The 22,341-nt window shown below is 43.5% G+C and overlaps 1 protein-coding gene across 1 annotated transcript; it reads right to left on the reverse strand.

The window, feature by feature from the left end:
* Positions 1-7,164: 7,164 nt before the first annotated feature.
* Positions 7,165-22,312, reverse strand: LOC102732451 (S-methylmethionine--homocysteine S-methyltransferase BHMT2). The gene is given in 10 exon segments (XM_081826681.1): positions 7,165-8,375; positions 10,339-10,373; positions 10,589-10,742; positions 10,744-10,777; positions 11,227-11,409; positions 11,639-11,786; positions 13,978-14,169; positions 15,529-15,620; positions 17,656-17,788; positions 22,158-22,312. Coding segments are annotated over 10 exon segments (1,086 nt in total). The 5' UTR covers positions 22,191-22,312; the 3' UTR covers positions 7,165-8,293.
* Positions 22,313-22,341: the final 29 nt, after the last annotated feature.

Below are 22,341 nucleotides of genomic sequence, written 5' to 3' on the forward strand. Positions count from 1 at the left end.
TCACTGTGTCCTCAGCATCCCTAGCTTCTTGGCTGCTCCTTGTGCACATGGGGCCAGTGAGGCGCTTTGGGCTCTGACCTTTCTGGACTGCTTTTCTCCAAGAAATCTATGTGACCATTGTTGTTATCTACTCCAGGGCTTTTCTTGAAAATAACCTTTAGCAAGGGCTTCCTAGGGCCCTCTCTAACTAAAATCTCAACTCTCTGGGCTCTGGGATGACCAACATTGGTCCAGGAGAGAGGGCTTTCCCAGCACACAGGACTTTCGGTGCTAAAACTGGGTTTATCCTGGACAAACCAGGCCAGTTGTTCACCCTGTATAGTCCCAGCACCTAGAACAGAGCCTGGCTCATAAGAGTCTTAATAGATATTTGTTGAATACAAGGAATGAATGAATAAATGAATGAGCACGTAGGTAAAGGAAAGAAGTATTTTTAGTGGGAGTGTAGGGGAGGTACGTATTGCCCGTAAAATCAGAATATATAGATATAGCTATGTTCATCATAGCAACTTATAGGCTTCTTCAGCATGGAAAGAAGCCCAACTTTCATGAACGGGGGGACCAGTATTTCTTAATCTCCTAATCAGAAAAGTATAATTTACCGATTTTGCTGCTGCTGAAAGTGGTTTGGAACACAGTGTCCCAAACTCATCTTTTAGAGAAAATTAAAATGGCTGTGTTGACTTTACTGTTTTTAGACTTTAAAATGGTTTCCATATTTTAAATGGCATTGGCACGTTTTTAAATGTGCACTTTCTTCCGTTACTAATGATCCTGAGTCCCAATCCTCTCCTCTATCCTAATGCTTCCCTCAGCTCTTGCAGCCTGGACCTGCCTGAGCTTGCTCCCTTAGTCGTTCTGCTCGCAGAGCCGGCCATTCCACTTACTGATGCCCCTTCTTTCCTCCCACCAGTCTCCCCAACTTCAGCTCCTTTGAATCAGTGCAATCTAATGCTGGTCTGTCATATATCATGTACTTGTTCTTCCAAATATTTTTGGCAAGAGAATTCAACAAGGCAGCATAAGACAGTGGTGTATTCATCTTTGTATCCCTTGGTTTGTACATTCATTCATTCATTCATTCATTCATTCAAAATCTTTTTGAGTCCTACACCATGCCAGGCCCTGGGAATATAACAATTAACAAGATATTTCCTCTGTCCCCTCAAGTAGGGACAGGCAAGTAAATAGGAATGATCCAGGGAGTACTGACACTATATTGTACTTATTTATGATAAATATTGGATACTATCAAGCATATAGGAAGGGTGCCATGACTATCATAGGTCAAGCACTAAGTACATGTTACTTGAGTAATGAATGGATGAGCCAGTGATTGAGAGTGGATATAATTTTTTTTATTTAAATTCAATTAGCCAGGGTACAGAACATCATTAGTTTTTGATATAATGTTCAATGATTCATTAGTTGAGTATAACACCCAATGCTCATCATACCATGTGCCCTCGAGAGTGGATATAATTGTTATGAGAGCACAGAACCCTCAGGGTAGGTCATACCATCAACTGGAAAGACGCTTCTTCCGTTTTTCTGCTTTGAAGAGGCCAGCTCATCTGGATCTAGGTCATGAAGAGTACAACTTCTCTTTCCCCTTCTCTCTTTTCTGCTCTGACTGAATAACAGAATGAAAGGACAGGTGGCTGCAGAACACCAGCAATACCATTTAGCATGCCCCATCTCCTTTGCTCAGGACTCTTGAGTAACATAACTCTGATGGCAGGCAAAATTGTAGCCTTCTGAAATTCTTTTCAGCATTTTCATTATTGATTAAACAAAGTGTGTGCTGGTCTTCAAGGCAGCTGACTGTACAGCCAAAATGAGTTGCTTAACTCGGCTTACGGTTTTGCAGAGGGGAATCAGATCCTGTCTGTGCTCATTGTGAAAGGAATTGTTTTTCCAGCTGAACTTCACCCCTTAGATTCCGCACATCTCTTCCATCCCTTACAGCTATTTGCTGGTGTGCACTGTTGATTCTACACACAGCACAGCAGGGTTTATCAGGGGGCCATCTACTCTTCTAGGTAACTCCCTAGTACAGTAAACATCTGCTGTGAAACTGGAAAGAGCTGGTTTGAGCCAGTTTTTCTTAGTTTCACTGAGCAGTCTTAACTTTTGAGGATTACCCTGTTCTTAATTCCCCCTGCCAAATCAGAACCTGTAGAAATTTTGCTTTTTAAGAAAACCCTCATTTTTATATGTTGAAATATTTAAAGGAAATTTTAAACAGTAATTTAACATTTTAGTATGCGTTAAAAAATTCATATGCATCTCTAAAGAGCGAGGACATTTTCCTATGTGGTCAAAATTAATTTTGATTCCTTAATACCCAATCTGTATCCAAATGTTCCCAGTTTGTACCCAAAAGGTCTTTTATGGCAGGTTTGTCAAAACTAGGATCCAATTCAGGACTATGTATTGCATTGGTTTCTTTCTTTCTTTTTTTTTTTTTTTTATGATTTTATTTATTTATTTGCGAGAGAGAGAGCAAGTAGGGGGAGGGAGAGGGACAAGAAGACTCCCCACTGAGCGTGGAGCCTGCCACATCTGATGGGGCTGGAGATAGGGCTCCATCTCAGGACCCGAGATCACAAGATCACAACCTGAGCCAAAACCAGGAGTCAGAGGCTCAACCAACTGAGCCACCCAGGTGCCCCGCATTGGTTTCTTATATATAGATGAGCAGTCCCAAGGTACTGACTTGTGGAATAGACCAGAGCAGCTTTCCTATAGAATATATGATTCTCCTGATTGCTTCCTTGTGGTATTGTTTTCCTTATTCCTGTATCACTTGTGTTTCCTCTAAATTGGATTATATTCCACTCAGGTACTTTTGGCTGGTATATATCATTGATGATGCAGTGTTTCTAATACTGTGTCACAACAAGGAACTCATGATCTGATGATTTCTCCTCTTGCAATTAGCACTCTTGGTATAAGTTTTAAAAATAATTTTATTGAAAAAATAACAGCTACCCACATTAAGACACTAAAAAAGGTATCAGAGAAAAAGAAGTCTTCCTACTGTACCATAGTTTTGTTAAGGTAGGCAGTTAATTAGGTTCTAACAGGATACGCACAGGCCAGCATAGAGGAAGTCATGGGCAGCTATTGGGAAAGTCAGAGGCCTGTCATGGTAGCACTCCACAAGAAGCCAGATCAAACCAGACAGGCCCAAGATGGCAGGTGCCGTGACAGGAAACCCCTGACCAAGTAAGGAAGAAAAGGCATGAAAAACCTGCTTCCAAGAAATCCCTGCTCCAAGTAATGAATATTGCAACCCCTAGTTAAAGATTTTCAATAAAAGGTAGAAACCCAAACCCCAGGTCAGCAGCTCTGTCTCTCTTGAGTTCACTGGCTCTCATATTCGCTCAGAGAATGTACTTTTGCTTTCATAAACTTTCCTGCTTGTGTTGTGTCTGTCCTTGAATTCTTTCTTGTGATGAGACCAAGAACCTTCGGTGACTTCTTTGGGATGGGTTGAGTCAAGGCCTCGGGGCCTGGGGTCTCCCGCGTTCACCCGGCAACAGTTTTAGTCACTAGTCTTCTTTTCATGGGAAGGAGGCATTCCTCCTGGAAATATTCTACACAAACACAGTAGGAGCACAGTTTCATTTAACAGCATATCTAGGAGGTCCTTCCATTTTGGTACATGTTGACCTAATGTATTCTTCTTAATTGCTCCATGGTTCATCATCCTGTAGATGTTCCTTAATTCACTTAACTAATGTTTCATTATGGATATTTTTGTAATTTCCAGATATGTACTTCTGCACAAATATGAAGATAAATATAGGTTACATTCCTAGAAATGACACTGCTAGTTTAAGAGCATGTGAATTCTAAATTCTGATAGCCATGGCCTAATTTCTTTTCAAATAGTACCAGTTTATACTTCTACATAAAGCCTATGTGTGATAGCGTCTTTTCCCCTAGATCCTTATTACCATAAGGTATTACCAATTTTTTGGTTTTTATCAGTGATAGGTGAAAAAAGAGATTTCGTTGTTTTGACATGTACTTACCTAATTTTGAATGTGTTGCATATCTTTTCCTACCCTTCATAGGTTAAGGAAATAGATTTCCTAATCTATAGGGTAAGGAAAGCCTCTCTTATTTTCTCAAATGTATGCAGTATTTGTGACAGGATATGAGCATTCAGATTGCTTTAATCCGTAAATCTTTTATCCCTCCCTTTTCCCTACACTGCAAAGCTCTAAGGCAAATATTTCCCCCACCTCCAATAAACATGCCTTTTAGGAAAGTGGGCCTCATTTTTCTATTGATTTTGGTCTAAAGTCCTATTCTAACCCATAGAGCAACAGGAAAAGAGGGTTTCTCTGGGAAAACCTTAAAAGGTTGTGGGCATTGAGGGAAATGGGGAGAAGGCAATATGATGTGTATGTGCGGGGTGCAGGAGCTGGGAACTGATCCCCAGAAGTTGCCCAAGAAGGGAAACGATCTGTTTCCCTGGGAAGGGAAGAGTCAAATTCGGCCTGGCAGGTACCACATTAAGGGATAATGTGTCAATGCCCGGAAGCTGCCTGAAGTCTCTGTCAGTGCCTAGAAGCTCACATCATCTCTGCCAGGGGCACTGCGCTTCGCGGCGCCTCTGACTCCCAGCATCGCAGCTTACGGTGGAATAGTGATTGTCGAAGAGTGCTGACGCTGCCAGTGCTGACTCCAAGGCTTTGCGTGGTCCCCAGCTGCATTCAGCTCCCTCCCAGAACACTTGCAAGCCCAAGAGAATGCGGTGGAATGGAGTTCTGATTGCCAGTCTCATAGGTGAGCCCCACCCTCATAACATCTGCGTAGATGGGGAGAGAGTTGAACTAAGACAGCTCAAGAGCCCCCTCCCGGAACAGCAGTTACTAACCCTGTTACACATTATTCCCACTGGACTTTACCTTTGTTTAGAATCTTTTGAGTTTTGTGCAGACATTTACATTTTTTGTATGGTAAAATTTATGTTTTTTCTCTTATGGCTTTTCTTTTATGCGTTTATGTTTAAAACTTTGATCAACCTTGAACTCGTTCTAAGAGATCTAACTTTTTCTTTCCATATGATTGACCAAATGTCCATCATTATTAAACAACCCAGCTTTTCCTCACTGACCTGAAATGCCCCCTTTATCATACATTAACTTCTACTGATCCTTCTTTTTTTTTTTTTATGCACATATTCGGTGGCTTTAATCACTCCAGCTATGTTACATATAGTGATTTTTGGGCAAGGCTACATCCTCCTGACTACCTCTCTTTTTCTAATTTTCCCACAACCATTATGGTTTTTCTCCTGATACGAACCAAAGAGTTGCATGTCTATATCCCCTCCATCCTCATGATATTTTTCACTGGGATTATATTACATTTATTAATCAATTTAGAATAACTTAGCATCTTATAAGATTGTGTCTTTCTCTTTATAAGCACACGTAGATTTATTCGTCTTATTCTGTACCCTATAGTAGCATCCTCAAATTCTCTTAAACAGCTCTTGTACATTTCTTGTTAATTTTTTCCATAGATACTTAATCATTTTGCTGAAAATGCAAAAGAGATCTTTACTTCCACTATACTTTCAGAATACTTGTAAAGTGTATGTAGAAAACAATGATTTTAATATATAAAGATTTTTTTAAAGATTTCTTCATTTACTTATTTCATCTATCAAGCTGTTGTGCGAGCATCCACTCCTGGAGTGTGAGGTTCAAGACCAGGTACTAAACTTAAGCAGAGACTTTGATGCTGGAGTGTGGCCAGAGGAGAGTCATCACGAGGATGAGGTGATTGGGAACCAAGTCACTTAATTCTATTACACTATATTCTGTACACTGCCTGCCTACTATATGCCAGACACTCTGCCTAAGTATCTGGTTATTTCACTTAATCCTCATAGTAATCCAATGAAGATGGTTCTATTGTTATCCTCATTTAAGAGATGAGAAACTTAAGATGGAAAAGTTAATTGTCCAATTCACGGTGCTACTATGGCAAGGCACATCTTAAAAGTCTATGTCTTTGGTTGGGGGAAATGAGGAAGAGGAAGTATAGGGAAGCATGACATCTACCTTTAAATTTTTGAAGAGCTATCATATGGAAGAAACTATACATTTTTTCTATGGGTGCCCAGAGACTAATATGTGGACAAATAGGCAAAAGTTGTTGATAAGTAGATTCCTGGTTAATGCATGCAATAACTTTCAAAGAATGAAATATGTCTTAGAAAAGAATATGTGATCTTGCAAGGTAGTGAGTTGCTACTGGAAAGGTCCAAACAGAGGCTGGATGGCCCTGGTTGAGGATGCTGGCAAAGATACTCAGGCTTAGTGATTTGTATTAGTCATCCTCAAGGACCCCCAAGGCCTTGGGATGATGGTAAATGATTTACCCTTTAATTTCCAGCATGGTGGGATTACATATTATGGGTAAAGTGGTAACATTTAATGAGTTCCAGGTTATCTACTTCACAGAAACAGGATTGAAGGGCTGATTCATATTAAGCAAAGCTAATAAAAATCCATGAAACTCCACAACAGAAAAATTTGGACTGAGTCTGATAAAAGCAGCAGCTGTGTATATGAGAGAGGTTGTGCAGTGTAGTGGTTGTGAACATGGATTCTGGAGCCAGACCATGTGGGTTCAAATCCCAGTTCTACCATTTACTAACTGTGGACCTCAGGCAAGTTAACTTAGCCTTAGGTTCCTCACATTTAAACTACTGTGTTAAAGGGCGCCTGGGTGGCTCAGTTGGTTAAGCGACTGCCTTCGGCTCAGGTCATGATCCTGGAGTCCCGGGATCGAGTCCCGCGTCGGGCTCCCTGCTCGGCGGGGAGTCTGCTTCTCCCTCTGACCCTCCTCCCTCTCATGCTCTCTGTCTCTCATTCTCTCTCTCAAATAAATAAATAAAATCTTAAAAAAAAAAAAATAAACTACTGTGTTAAAAACACTCTCATATTTTAATCCCTGTAAGGGACAATTGAGTGTGAATAGATAGATAGATGGATGGATGAATGGATGGATGGATGGATGAAAGGATAGAGTGTGAGAACAGGAGAGAAGCAATAGCCTGGAACATAATAAGTAATAAATGTTTGCTGTTATCTTCCAAAGAATATCCATGATATTTTAAATATTCAAACACTGTAACAGGTAAATCATCTTTAATTTTACAAATTGTCACAAATTGATACATTGTTTTGGAAAAAACAGAGTGATATTGGCACATGGCAAATAGCACAAAGCTAAGTAAAGAAAATATTAGACCATGGTAGATTAGAACTCTGACTTTTAAAAAGGTCTTCTAAAACTGTTGATCTATTTTTACTTATTTTAACAATCAAAAATAAGTATTTCATTGAGCATCTAGAGCATCTATTATTAGGCCCAGCACAGTGCTAAATACTTTAAGGAAAAATATAAGAACATCACATTGTCCTTGTCCTTAAGTAGTTTATAATCTAGTTATTTGTGATTATAAAGACACAGTTTTTTTAATTTATGTTTTTTATTGGGGGAGGAGGGGCAGAGGGAGAGAGAGAGAGAGAATGCCAAGCAGGTTCCATACCAAGTGCAGATGCAGGGCTCAATGCTGGGCTGGACTCAGGCCTCGATCTCACAAGCCTGAGATCATGACCTGAGTGGAAATCAAGAGTCGGATGTTTAGCTGACTGAGCCACCCAGGTGCCCTTCATAAAGACACATTTTAAAAATTCTAGGACCTAACACCTTTAAGTAAACTCATCTTTGAAAGTAATCACTTTGGAAGGTTATACACTTACTTCAATAACCCTGCCATTACTCAAAGCATTTTTTGCATCTATTCCTTTGGGATTGCCCTTGGAGTCATTATACAAGTCATGTAAGAAAAGCAGACTCCTTGCTCTTCCATCTTCCTCAAGCACCTAGCTTAGTTGCCTGAATTAATCAATAGATTTGTGTTCAGTGACTTCTGGTTATTTTAAAATCTCAAATTCACCCTAAAAGACAAGTTTTGCTCTTCTTGATGACCTTCCAAAGAATGTAGCACAGCATTACTGGACAGTAAGTAACTGGGGGACCAGGGGCCTTTCTCATCGTCTTTGCATCCCCTGCAGCACCCAGCTGGGTGCTCATCCACAGCGGGAGTGCAAGATGCATATGTTGCCCTGAACTGAAGGGCCAGGAGCACATTAGCTGTTCCGCTGGAGCTAGCAGGGTGGGTGGAGGGTAAAGGCGAGGAAGAGTTCCAGATTTCTTTCTGTTCTGTCATTTCAGTGTTTTCTTTCACCGCTCCTTAGGCGTCTGGCTGTGACAGTGAAGGACAGAAAGGTCTGCCCGAAGCTGGCAGCAGATTTTCCCAATACTCCCTTCTAGCTCTGTGTTTGAAAAAATTATTAATTAAAAAATGTATACCTGTTTTATAAGTCCAATATGCTTTATACATATTTGTGTGTGTGTGTATTTCCCAAATACACACAGGTGTGGTGCATGATCAGGCTAAAGTAGAACTTCAGTTTCAACATACAGACTGAAAAACTATGTCCATTAATGCCTTTCTCACATTTCTATCAAAAGCAGTCACTGGGGGCTCCTGGGTGGCTCAGTCGGTTAAGCGTCTGCCTTTGGCTCAGGTCATGATCCCAGGGTCCTGGGATCCAGCCCCACACGGGACTCCTTGCTCTGCAGGAGTCTGCTTCTCTCTCTCCCTCTGCCTGCCGCTCCCCCTGCTTGTGGTCTCTCTCTCTCTCTCCCCCTCCCCGTCCCCTCTCTCTGTGTCAAATAAATAAATAAAATCTTAAAAAAATAAAAGCAATCATTGGGTTTCATACCACGTTTCAGAAAAAGACGTGTTTGAAATCTGGAGGTATTTAGAATCACCAGGAAGGACAACAAGACCCCCCAAATAGGGGATATCTGGAGTGACCTGCTGAAAAAGCCAGGATCTGAAAGGGAAGTAGCAGACAGAGAAGAATGCGATGCCTGTGGCATGAGAAGTACAGACCAAAAGTTCCCAGAGGAAGCCAGTAAGGAACCATGGCAGCACTTGTGAAGATCTGCCCGGCCCAGAACTGCGGTCTTCCTGTTAGGCTGCCAGCCAAGTACAAACAGTTGGCTCCCCTTGCCATCCTCTCTTCTCTCCCTTTGAATCTGAAGAGGTCAGAAGTCCTGGTTAGCAAAATAGGAAGGGAGGGCTGGAAGCATAAGACAGAGAAAGAGAAGGATTAGCCTGGCCTTCCCTCGTTGCCTGCCTATTGAAGGCAACTGCTGGAAAACCAGAGAAAATATAAGTTTCATGTGTTCCAGATTTTGATTTTACATGGAACTTAACACTTTTTTTTTTTTTTTTTTTTTTTTAAATCAGGCTCCATGCCCAGCGTTGGAGCCCAATGCAGGGCTTGAACTCCAAACCCTGAGATCAAGACCTGAGCTGAGATCAAGAATCGGACACTTAACTGACTGAGCCACACAGGTGTCTCTGGAACTGAACACTTTTAATTCCTGAGTTAAGACTGTGTTTGCTAAATAAAGTGGTCATGGAGCTTTCTATTCCCTAAGACGACCCAGCGAATTCCTGGGGCATGTCAGTATTTTCAAATAGGGAGAGAGGATAGACTTCATCCAATGAGCAGGTTTAAAGAGACAGAGGGAGACAAAAATAAAGTTGCATTCTGATTATTATATTTCATGAATCCTGTTTGTTTAAAATGACAATTATAATAATATTACAAATGTTATTTACTAACTTTACATTTTTATAATAAATCTACAAAGCTTGAAAGACTTAATTATAATTACAGAGCAGAACACAATGGTTCTAAACCTTGATCATGTAAAAGTAATGGTATAACTTAAAGAAGTCAAGAGGTAGATGAGGGAGGAAGAGTAGAGCGGAGCAGAAAGAGTTAATTCTTATTTTACAGAGTGGAAGTAAGAGATACTGCTTTACATCAATGGATAAAGAAATAGGCAGTTAAATAGAAAATTCCAACTTACAAAGATAACCAACAGAAGAAATAAAAATGTAATAAATCAAAATTGGGAAAAGTAGAACAGGGAGAAAAGGGGAGTGTTATGTGATTTAAACGCCTCAGCCTTTGTAAAGGGTTAGCAGTCATTACAGCTTAAAATTGATAAAACCAGACATTAGGTATAAGACTTCAAAACACAAGCAGCAAACAGGTCATTACCTCTGGGTAATGCCCCTGAGGAGAGGGGCAGCTTTTGGTTTTAATCTTACATACTCTATACTTTTTGAATTTTTATTGCATGCATAGTGTTTCTAACAATAAATAAAATGAGATTAGAGAAAAAGAGTAATGTTAATTAAACAGTTCCTACCTGGCTCGAATCCACGGTTTGGTGTGCATATTAAGGCTACTTCCCCTGGGGCGCCTGGGTGGCTCAGTTGGTTAAGCGACTGCCTTCGGCTCAGGTCATGATCCTGGAGTCCCTGGATCGAGTCCCGCATCGGGCTCCCTGCTCAGCGGGGAGTCTGCTTCTCCCTCTGACCCTCCTCCCTCTCATGCTCTCTGTCTCTCATTCTCTCTGTCTCAAATAAATAAATAAAATCTTTAAAAAAAAAAAAAAGGCTACTTCCCCAACTACCATGTTTGTCCGAAGCTGGGGGCAAAAAGCCCCTTTCGGGGGCCAGCTCCTCTGCAATTGCCCTGATGTGGTAGGGCTCAAATCCACAGCACCCGCCAATGTACCTAATCCCCAGATTGTAGGCCTCTCTGGCGTATAATATCCCATCTGGTTGCAACTCTGGGCTCCAGTCCTGCAACACAATAATCACAGCATTTCTGTTACCGTCCCTACATTCAAATCATAGGTGCTCTGATGGAGCACTTTTTATTTTTATTTTATTTTTTTTTTTTAAGATTTTATTTATTTATTCATGAGAGACAGAGAGAGAGAGAGAGGCAGAGGGAGAAGCAGGCTCCCAAGGAGCAGGGAGCCCGATGCGGGGCTCGATCCCAGGACCCTGGGATCATGACCTGAGCCGAAGGCAGACGCTTAACCATCTGAGCCACCCAGGCGCCCTGGAGCACTTTTTAAAATTAAAACATGATGAACTTTAGATTATACTCATTTTTTCATTAACACTGACTGGTTTTGTCTTACGCAGTCTCCTTTTCTAAGACCGTACCGTAGCTGTTCATTACAGCCGTTTCCATGTTGTCAGCATAAGAAAACGCGAAGCCTGCTCCTACACCCTGAGCTTACCACAGGGATATTCTGGGAGATCCACAAACCCGCCTTTGCCACAGTCAGGGGTGTGGAAGCCCAGGGACTGCATCATCAGGTGCGCCTTCAACCCCGCGGCCTGTAGGCCCTCCTTCATGAGCCTCATTGTCTTCAAGCTGGTGCTGGGCCCGAAGCGGCAGTTCACACCCACGATTGCAGCCCCTGGGCAAAGAAATAAAGAGCTTTTACATTTTGCTTATTTTATTTTTTAATAGTTGGAAATTGCCTTAGAGATTAGTTACCCTTCTCCACCTCCCAAGTTTTACCAAGAGGAAAACCAATGCCAGTTAATTCTTCTATTGCTGAACTGCTCTCACAAGATTAAGCAATCTTTGTTAAATTTCATAAACAATATGAAATTTATGCTGATCACATTATGGGTCCCAATTACCTGCCTTCACCAGCTTAACAGCACATTCTCCAGGTGTCACACCACACATGTCTCCATCCGGGCCTATGCACATGGTAGCTGCCAAAGGTTTACCCGATTCTTTTAAGACTTCCACAGCCCATATGGCTTCTTCAGCATGCTCAAAATACTAAGAGAGATTTCATTTTTTCTATTGGTCCAAATGTAAAGCAGATTTTGAAAGGTGGAATGCAAATGTTGCAGAACAGTTATAAAAATGACCAAGTATATGTGGTAAAACTTGCTGAGGAACAGGTCTTTAGCAAACTAAAGAATACTTTTTTGAGTAAACATTTTAATTCCTTTAACAATAATATATAGATTTTCATTCAGAAATCATCGATTCAGCAAGATGATGACTGTTCGATCCCAGGACTCTGGGATCGTGACCTGAGCTGAAGGCAGACGCTTAACCTACTGAGCCACCTAGGTGCCCCAGGAATGAAAGTTTTACTAATGAATTTTATTTTTTTTAAAGATTTATTTATTTGAGGGCACCTGGGTGGCTCAGTTGGTTGAGCGACTGCCTTCGGCTCGGGTCATGATCCTGGAGTCCCGGGATCGAGTCCCACGTCGGGCTCCCTGCTCCGCGGGGAGTCTGCTTCTCCCTCTGACCCTCCCCCCCTCACGCTCTCTCTCATTCTCTCTCTCTCTCTCAAATAAATAAATAAAATCTTTAAAAAAAAAGATTTATTTATTTGAGAGAGAGAGAGAGCACACGTGAGTAGGGGGAGGGATAAAGGGCAAGAGAGAGAGAGAATCCCAAGCACACTCCCCACTGAGAGTGTAACCTGATGTGGGGCTGGATCTCACGACTCTGAGATCACAACCCGAGTGGAAACTGAATTGGACACTTAACCGACTGAGCCACCCAGGCGCCCCTTACTAATAAATTTTAGGCTCATCTTTTATGGAGCTGGGGTAATCTCTGAAAAATAATGAATAGTTTATTATACTTTCTACTTCAAAGTGGTTTTTTTTTTAAAGATTTTATTTATTTATTTGAGAGAGAGAATGAGATAGAGAGAGCATGAGAGGGGGGAGGGTCAGAGGGAGAAGCAGACTCCCTGCTGAGCAGGGAGCCCGATATGGGACTCGATCCCAGGACTCCAGGATCATGACCTGAGCCGAAGGCAGTCGCTTAACCAACTGAGCCACCCAGGCACCCTCAAAGTGATTTTATATTCACTTCTCGTTAGATGTTCAGAAGTGCTCCATGAAGTAGGAGAAATATGATGGTTTCCCCCAATGAGACCACTGCGGCACAGAGCTGGGGCGGGGAAGAGCTACTCAGTTTCTTTCATTTGCAGCAGTCTTCCCAGGAACCCCCTTAAGGGCCACAATTGAAAAGCTGACCTTAAGTAAATGAAGAAAAACCAGCAAAAATCTCCCTGTGTTCTTCCTTCTTGACTTAGATTCTGCAGAAGCAGTGTGTGAGGAATGGCAGAGAGAGTCCACAGAGAGGTTCTTACAAAACAAACTTGTGTTCCATCTGTCTGGAGAGCCTATCGGGTAGAGTTTGTGCCCATCTCTGCAGATGATTGTTGCTAAGTGCGTCTGCCAGGCTTGGGTGGCCCTGGACCTTGGGAAGGTTGATGAAGCAAGCTTTTCAATAGATTCAGAGAGTGATAAGGGAAACAGCAGCGGGGAGGCTATTGTCCTCGTTGGGTGTAGAGACTTGGGCTGAGAGCTTGACTCCAGGTGGTAGCAAAGGTGGGAAATGGGGAATGAGGGCTTTTAAATTTTTGGAAGTGGAAGGAAGAGAATGTTCTGGGCCTTCGCGTCCAATCAACGACCAATTCTTACTCTTTCTTCAAAATATCACTCACCTTTTATAGCTTGAGTGAAAGCAGGGGGTTGGGAGTGAGCAGAGCATGGACAGCAGAGGGCAAGGAAACCTCTTGTTACTGAGTATTATTAGCGGGGCCTGCATGAGCCTGAGCTTTGCTCACTCACAGCCTCCAGCTCCCGCACAGCTCCTTCCAGCCCTGCCCCTCCCACAGGAGAGGTTGCTCCCTGAAGCACCGTCCCCTTCTCACCCAGCATTGTAGGGTCCCCTGTGAGTCGGCTGCTACAACCACCCAAAGACAGCCAAGGCTAGGGTCAGGCCACTCCTGGCTCTGCCCTTTGGCTTCACTAAAACCCAGCATGCAAGTGAGAGCATTGTTGCCTTGATGGCATGCGGGTACATAAACCTCTGACCCTGTACCCTGAGGAAATCAGGGCACAAAGCAATCCCAAATACCCTCGTGAAAGCTGAAGATTATGTAGTGGGATTTGTCCGAAGAGAATGACTCCCTCCCCTAAAATACTAGGCTTACCTCTGCGATCAAGAAGTCCACATTTTTCTTTGTAAAAACCTCTAGCTGGAGTTGAAAGAGTTTTTTAACTGTGGCTTCATCCTTGTGGTGTTTGTACACTGATGTCTGGCAGATCCCCCCAGCTACCAGAGCATCACCCTTGCCAGCCACTTCCCTGGCAAGGTCACAGGCAGCAGCGTTCACAGCTTTCCACTGAGGTCAGAGAGCAAGAGTTCAGACGGTGAGCCCGGCATTTTCCCGGTAAAATATAACAGATAACAAGGGCAATGATCAAGTAAGATGAGTCCCAGTCATGGTTTAAACTGCAGTTTGAGGGGGGCTGGGGATAACTGGGTGATGGACATGAAGGAGAACACGTGATGGGATGGGCACTGGGTGTCATATGCAACCGATGGATCACTGACCTCTACCTCTGAAACTAATAATATACTCTATGTTAATTCATTGAATTGAAATAAAATAAAATTAAAAAAAAAAACCCTGCGGGGCGCCTGGGTGGCTCAGTTGGTTAAGCGACTGCCTTCAGCTCAGGTCATGATCCTGGAGTCCCGGGATCGAGTCCCGCATCGGGCTCCCTGCTCGGCGGGGAGCCTGCTTTTCCCTCTGACCCTCCCCCCTCTCATGTGCTCTCTCTCTCTCATTCTCTCTGTCTCAAATAAATAAATAAAATCTTTAAAACAAAAAAACCCCTGCAATCTGAGAAGACCAGCAGCACTGGGGACTTCTCCTTTACTACCAGTGAGCTTGTATTTCCATTATTGTACTCACCACACGGCATTTTAGTAAATGTTTGTGTTTGCCTCCCTCACTGGACTGTGAACCACTTCAGAACAGGCTCTGTGGCTCTCTTTCACCTCTGTTTTGAGCATAGAGATTGGACTCTAACAGGTACTCAATAAATGTTGGTTGGTTGACTGAATAAATGGGCATGAACATCGACAAGTATGAACACTTTACATGTACACAATATTGCACAGTACTTCCACGTTCTTCCCCTTCGCTACTTTTCTCAACAACCCTACGCATTTAAGCATAAATGATCTCCATTTTGCTCAAAGAAAACCAGCGCTCCGCACAGCCAAGTGTCTTGCACAAAGTCACACACCCAGCAGGTGGCAAAGTTGGCATCAAACCCGATTCTTCTCATTCCCAGGCCAGTGATGTGTTCCCAAGGACCACCCTATCTCCAGATGGACAAGTTAGAAGAGAAGATGGTGAGATAAGGTGAAAAGGGCATCTAAAAAGTGTTCTTTCTCTATAAAAAAATAGCACAGGATGACCATGTCCTTCCAATGGCCTATTCCTTCCCAGTCCTCTCTTCCCCTCTACCCCAGCTCAGGAGGCAGAAACAAGCTCATTTATGTAGTATATATCTGTTTACATAATAATTAATTCCTTAATACACATTTTATGTGGAGTTTGTAACAAAGTATAGTAACATATCAGGTCAATTCCATACCTTCCCTTCAAGAGGTTATTTTTATTATAGATGATCCCTGACACTCCCCCTGCCCTCCCTCCACCCCCACCCCCACCAAAATGACAGTTTACCTTGCTTTCCATATTGTCCTCACTGGCAGCAAAGGTGAAAGTCTGCATGACATTTGATCCTGCTCTCAAGAATTCTATGTGAAGTTGACGAACTACAAAGTAGTTTTTTAAATCAAAATTAAAAAGATAAAAATCATAGGAGCTATCATTTGCAGCAAAAGCAGCTTACCCACTCACAATCTCTTTCAATCAGACACAATTTCAAACCTAGTTCTTATAAAAAATTGCAGATTAAGGTCAGTAGAGTTCCAGGACAGGACATGGCAGAGTCAATACTAAATTGGGACTGTTTCGAGTGTCCTCATATTGTCCTGTCCATGGCCTCAATGGTCTGGTGCAGTCATAGGCACACACTAAGGTCTTGCTGACCACTTGCCCCTTGGTCTTTTGGTCTAGAGAAGGTTTATTCATTTGCCTGTGTTGTGGAGGATGTAGCTGGTCTACTTACAGTCAGGAAATCCTTACATGAGGAAATTCTCACAGTGGACAAGGTGTGTGTGGGTGGTGCCCCCACCAAACAGATTCAACAGCAGGCAGCTGGGGAGATGCAGTCAGGGAGCATCCGTGGGCCTATCAGGACATCCTTCCCTCCTCTCTCTTCATCTCTCCCCAACCCCAATCCTCATCCTTGTTATTTCAACACTTTCTTTCTGGTTTAGCAAAAAGATCTTCTAAAATTAAAGACAAGAACAAGTTCTCTGTGGGCCAGGTGAAGACTTGGTGCTAAGCACCAGAGAAACAAAACTTGGTCCTTCCATATAAGTCTGAGTGTCTGATGAAGCAATAAAATTGGCCAGTGTGTATGATGTGTTGGGATTTTCATGTGGGTTAACTCACGAGTCCTCACAACTAGCCCATGTCATACCCTCCTGTGACATGGGTCAAGAACCTGAGCCTGGGGCGCCTGGGTGGCTCCATCGGTCGAGCAACCGACTCTTGGTTTTGGCTCAGGTCATGATCTCAAGGTTGTGAGATCGAGTCCCGCGTTGGGCTCCACACTCAGCGCAGAGTCTGCTTGTCCTTCTCTCTCTCCTCCTCCCCGCACTCACACTCATGCTCAAAAATAAATAAATCTTAAAAAAAAAAAAAAGAAACTGATCCTTGGGAAAGTCAAATGACTTGTGCAAAGTCACACAGCTGGTGGGTGGAAGAATCAAGACAGGGTCCCAGGTTTCTCAGATACCCGGTGCATATATGAATACAATCAGAGCAAATCCAAAGTTCCATTCCCAGCTTGTATCCTTTCATTCTTTCGCTTTCTTTTCTTTCTTTCTTTCTTTTTTTTTTTTAAAGATTTTGTTTATTTATTTGACAGAGAGAGAGAGATAGCAGGAGCAGGAACACAAGCAAGGGGAGTGGGAGAGGGAGAAGCAGGCTTTCCGCTGAGCAGGGAGCCCGATGCGGGGCTGGAGCCCGATGTGGGGCTCGATCCCAGGACCCTGGGATCATGACCCGAGCCGAAGGCAGACGCTTAACGACTGAGCCACCCAGGGGCCCCTATTTTCCACTTTAATTTAGGAGACTACTCTCAAAAAAGAGTAAAAATAGAATTAAAGGTCCAGTTTGATGTTACTTGCCAATCCCATCACAGTTTTTACCTCCAACTTTTATTGTTTTTTTTTTTCTAGTGCAGGGGATGAGGTGAAACTGTGTTGATTTCTTCACACCCCTTGTGCCCAACAAAACCCAAATGTCTACCATCTATGCTGTGTTAATCTGGCGGTTATCATTAATCCTCTTTACCAAACACGCTGTTATAGTATAATATGCAAATTAGCCAGAAGGATTAAAGTGAAGCAGTAACAGTTTTACTATGTTAAGGAAACTCTTGAATATCCACAGGGTGAATATTCATGGAACAGATATTAAGATGTGTGTTTTAGCACTCCCTGTACCTGAAGATGCAAGTGTGTGTGTGTGGAGGGGGGGCAGTTGGGGAGGGAGAGGCCATTTTCTTCTACATGCTTCAGCATGTCACTACTGTCACTGTTTCTACATCTTGGCGACTCTGGCAAGTGAAACAGTCCTTGCACAATGCTCAGAATTATTTATTTACTTTCTGTCAGTCAGATTTGAGCAAACTGTCACCCTCTAAACTAGACAGTCTCGGGGGATGCTGCCACTGACCTGCATCGGGATGGTCTACCACTGCTTCCGGAGTCCAGAGCCCAGCCTTCACGTAGCCCCTCTTCTCCAGAGTTATGAGAAAGCTGCCATCTCCAACCACAACCTCTCCACTATCCAGACGTTCCAAAATACCCTGAACGAGAGAAAGAAAAATCACCTAGGTTACATACCTCTTTTTCTTTTTTTTCTAAAAGCAGTTTCCAATTTCAGGAAAGGTGGTATTATGTTCTTATAGCTCCAGTTCTGTTAAAATCCTCAAAGTCTAATAATATTTCAGAAAGATTGAGTATATTCTACTTCTTGGACACTCCAGGTATTCGTTTTGTGCAAAGTGCTGTGAATATTTTTTCTCAAATAACATTTAATCTGAGTCAAATTATAGTGAAAGTGCTGATGCCATGATAGTTGTTAATGTATTTCATTTCGGGAGACAATGTCCCCAAGTTAAAACAAATCCTTGGGCTCCCTTGCTCCTGGGGGTGGCCATATGACACGGTGCTGGCCAATGAGACATAGGTGGAAGTCAGTTAAAGATTTCCGGAAAAGTTCTGCTTTCCTGATATAGATGGGCACTCCCTTCCATCTGGGCATTTTTTTTTCTCCTTCCTCTCTGGAATGTCACCATAAGTCCTGGAGGTATAGCAATCAGGACTGAAAGCTGACTAACAGCTGGTGTAACTAGCCGCGGGGTGTGTGTGTGTGTGTGTGTGTGTGTGTGTGTTTTAATAACAACTTTGAGTAGCTGTAGCAGCCATGGATTGCAAGACCTCATGTTAAGTGAAAAAAAAAAAAAGCCTCTTTTTTGTGTAAACCACTATACACAATCCTAAAGGACACACAGTTTCATAATGATGCCCTACATTTTCCAGATGTTCACGTTCACATATTCACATGCATGTTTTCATTTGGTACTCCGGACAACTCTGTAAGCTAGGCAGGGTGGACGGTTTTTATGCCCATCTTATAAATGAGGAAACGGACGTTCAGAGAGGCTAAGTGACTTGTCCAACATCACAGAGCTAAGTAAGTAAACAAGCAGACTTCAGATCTTCTAAATTCCTAAACTAGTCTCTTTCTAGTCCCACTTCTCTATTCAGCCCAGCCATACTTGAATAAAAGGTTGTATCCAGAGCAGTTCTCCAAGGACTTACGGTTTCCACTGTCTAAAACATGCCTACCCCTGCATACCTGCTTGGGTCACCCTCTCACTTCCTTCAGGACTTTGGTCAAGGGTCATCTTTTCACGGAGAGCTTTGCTGACCATCCTATAAAGAAACTGCAAACACTCCCATGGCAATCCCCACTCCTCTTGTATAGATGGCCTTAGTTAAAGACATAACCTTTTATTGAAAACCAAGGCCAGTTCATTTCAGCGCTGTCCACAGCTGGACACAGAGCAATGCATGAGTGGGGGAGAAAAGCATCTAGTTGCTCCTTCTAACCAGTCTGCAGTCCAGGAAGGTACATTAGAAGGGCTTGTACTGGAGGCCACCGTATCTACAACGTCTCTGGTATTTGGAAGTGGAATGGAGACCAGCTGTGTTAGCTGGGTGAGCCATAGACACTGTTTTGACCAAGAGGGCTCCCGACTCTGGTTATTTTTCCGTACTTTATATCTAAAAATGAATTTTAGCTGAATGTAGAAGAAATGTTAATATTTATTATGATTCTCACCTTTTCCTCTATTCCCTCCATACAATGCAATTTGCCCTTTTAATTTTGTACTTTTGAAACATAAAAAGGACTTCAACTTTAAACTCTCACGAGACCTTTCCACCTGCCAGGTACAGTTCTAGGCAAGAGGGATAAACATTGGAATAAGACGAGGTCCCTGCCCCCAAGAAACCCAAAGTCTGGCCACCTTGGAGAAGGCCAGTGGGTCAACAAGTCATCACAACACATGTGATAAATAAATGCTGCAGAGGACTATAGAAGAGAGAATCAGAGGTAGAGTCATTTGCATAAAATGTCGTCTTGAAAATCTAGCACTTCAATGAACTCAACCATGTTAAGAATCAAATTTAGTTTTAGAGGGGAAAAACACTGGCATACAGTCGGGGTGTTATAGGATAGTATCTCACCTCCTACATCCAATCTGTCCCAGGGTTATGACAAGTGTATCTTTTAACACTTCTCAGGAATGTCCCCCCTCCCTTCCTCACTGCCCCTGGATTGTTGAAATGGCCTCCAGTTCGCCCCAGCCCACCCCGGCATATCTTCCATTGCTGCAGAGTGAAGTCTTGCCTGACCTACTCTTGTTTGGGATTACATCCTCCTTTGCGTTTTGCCTAAGGCCAAACACCGTCCATTCCTGCATCTGTCACTTGTACTGCGGTATCTGGTTACCTGCTTGTCTCCTCTGTTTGGCTTTACAATGCTTGAGGCTCAGGTGACAAATGACTCTTTAGCTAGTAGCTAGGGTTTTAAGAAAATTACAGGGCTTATTTTGATTGTATCTTCGTGATAACAAGTAAAGTTAAGACATTTTGATCTGTTACCTAGATGTTTGTCCAAAATTTTAAATTTTGCCAGTTTCCTAAACAGACCTTAGCAAAATAACTCCATCATCAAGATTTGAATTCAGAGCATTTATCAGCCCCTCCTTCACTGCTTTACTTACCACCTCAATTAATTACTACACCAGGATGATCTAAAGACAGCTCTAGGATGAGAGAGAACTGGAAAATACAGATCACTGTAAATTAATTTGCAGTACATTTATATTTTCATTCCATTCTCCCTTTCAGTTTGGCAGTGAATCTGCCTTGGAGCTGGTAGTGAGCTCCGAGAGTCATTTATGCTTCCTTTTTGCAGATCTCAGTATCTAGACTTCTGGATTTAAGGTCTGGCTTCCGGGCGCCTCTATTCATACACAGAGGAGCAGACCAACTTCACCCTCTGGCCGGAGTCTGCCAGACATCCATTCTGCCTGAAGCTGCCACCAGGACTGCTCTTGTGGATTTATGAGGCTACTGGAGTTATCCCCTGTGGCAATTAAATGAATTCTTAAGATGTACCTGTTAGCTGACAGGAGAGGTGAGATTAGCTGTTTCCCACTAACATTTTAACTCTCAGGCACACATTAGCATGGGTTATCATATGATAATCTTGGTGTTGCAAGAGCAGAGGCTGCTGGGAAGAAACTGGACAGGGACAGCATATTTTAAAAACCTTTTTAAAAATGAGCTAACGGTGAACACAGTATTACAGAAAGTTTAGAGGAAGAAATCAGCACAATGGCTTTATGTTTTTATTAAGCTCATTTTCTTCAATGCCCATATTTTACTGTTATAATCAGAAAGACATATCCAAAGATTTTTTTGTTGTTAAATCCATATTGTACATCTTATGTAATTATTACCGTTATTATTTCCTTCCTTACACTGCATATATAAATATTTTTACATAGCTGAGATCTGTCCATGACATAGTATAACTCCTTTTATAAGGTAACATTGCCAAAGCAGTTTGCTTGTCCCATACTTAGCTTCTTAATCGGTGCCTAATAACTTATTAAGTGGGTGCACCTTTATTTAAGGAGCCCACCATCGTTGGGCATCTTGGTTGTTCCTAACTTTTTAGTATAAATAGATCAGTGGTGCACATTTCCATGTCTATATAGCATCTCCCTTCCCCACCCTCTCTGAATTTCGGGGCACAGGTGGGTTGCTTTGAGGGATCCTGGAGATGTCCTGCGACCAAGTTCATGCCTTTCCTAATTTTGTTTTGTCACCCCTTCTCCTCACAAGCACACACCCAGCAGAGAAACGGGGCGGGGGAGGGGGGTGACAAGGCTCACAGTTGGTGAGTAGATGGGGAACGAAGCTTAGAGAAGGAGCCAGGGAGACCTGGCTGATTGATGAGAGGAGGCTGAGCCGCTCCACCCCACCCTGCGCACCCCTCAGACCTGCGCACTTCCCTATCCACCCCTTCTCCACAGCCTCGGGTCGGGGAGGGTCTGCACCCAGGGCTGGTTTCAGGCTAGCCCACCGCTTGCAGGGCCAGGCTGCCCCTCTTCCCAAAACCTGAGGGAACCGAGCTCTGGGGCCAGTTGAGCCGAAGACCTGACGGTGTCTGTGGGTTAACGGTAGAAATGTGAGCATGGCCCCGGAATCCGAAGCTAGACTTCAAATCCCCGCTTCACCGTGGCCTAGAATGGGTGACCTTGAGCTAGTTGCCTGACTCTCTGGGCCTCAGTTTCCTCACCTGAAAAGTGGGAATAATCATGAAAATGAGATAATTTGCGTAAAGCAGTCTGCGCAGCTCGGGGCACTGGGTCAGGGCTCCATAAATGTTACCCGAGATTGTTATCTAATCCTGTCGCCAAGGTGGTATTGTCATCCCGGGCCCCGGGCGGCCGCGGAAACCGAGGCACAGAGCCGTCCGGGTGCCCGGCCGAGGCCGCAGAGCTCGGCCAACGGCTGAAGTGGGGTTTGAACTCCAGGCCGTGGGAGCCCCGCGGCCAGCGGGGCTAAATACCTCGCGGACGCCCGGAAACTCACCTTTTTGGCCCCGGGGCCTCCGACCTGTGCCATCGCGCCGCGACCGTGTGGGCGCCGGGTCCGGGAGAGCGCGCCAGCCCTCGAGCCCGCCCCTCGCCCGGGGGAGGGTCCCCCGCTCCGCGGAGCCGCCTGCCCCGCCGCCCCAGGGTGTGGGCTGGCCCGGAGCAGGTGCCCGCGCCCGCGC

This window comes from Leptonychotes weddellii, chromosome 7 (assembly GCF_054177405.1).
Source record: "Leptonychotes weddellii isolate Sample4059 chromosome 7, ASM5417740v2, whole genome shotgun sequence".
In the NCBI taxonomy this organism is placed as follows: Eukaryota; Metazoa; Chordata; class Mammalia; order Carnivora; family Phocidae; genus Leptonychotes; species Leptonychotes weddellii.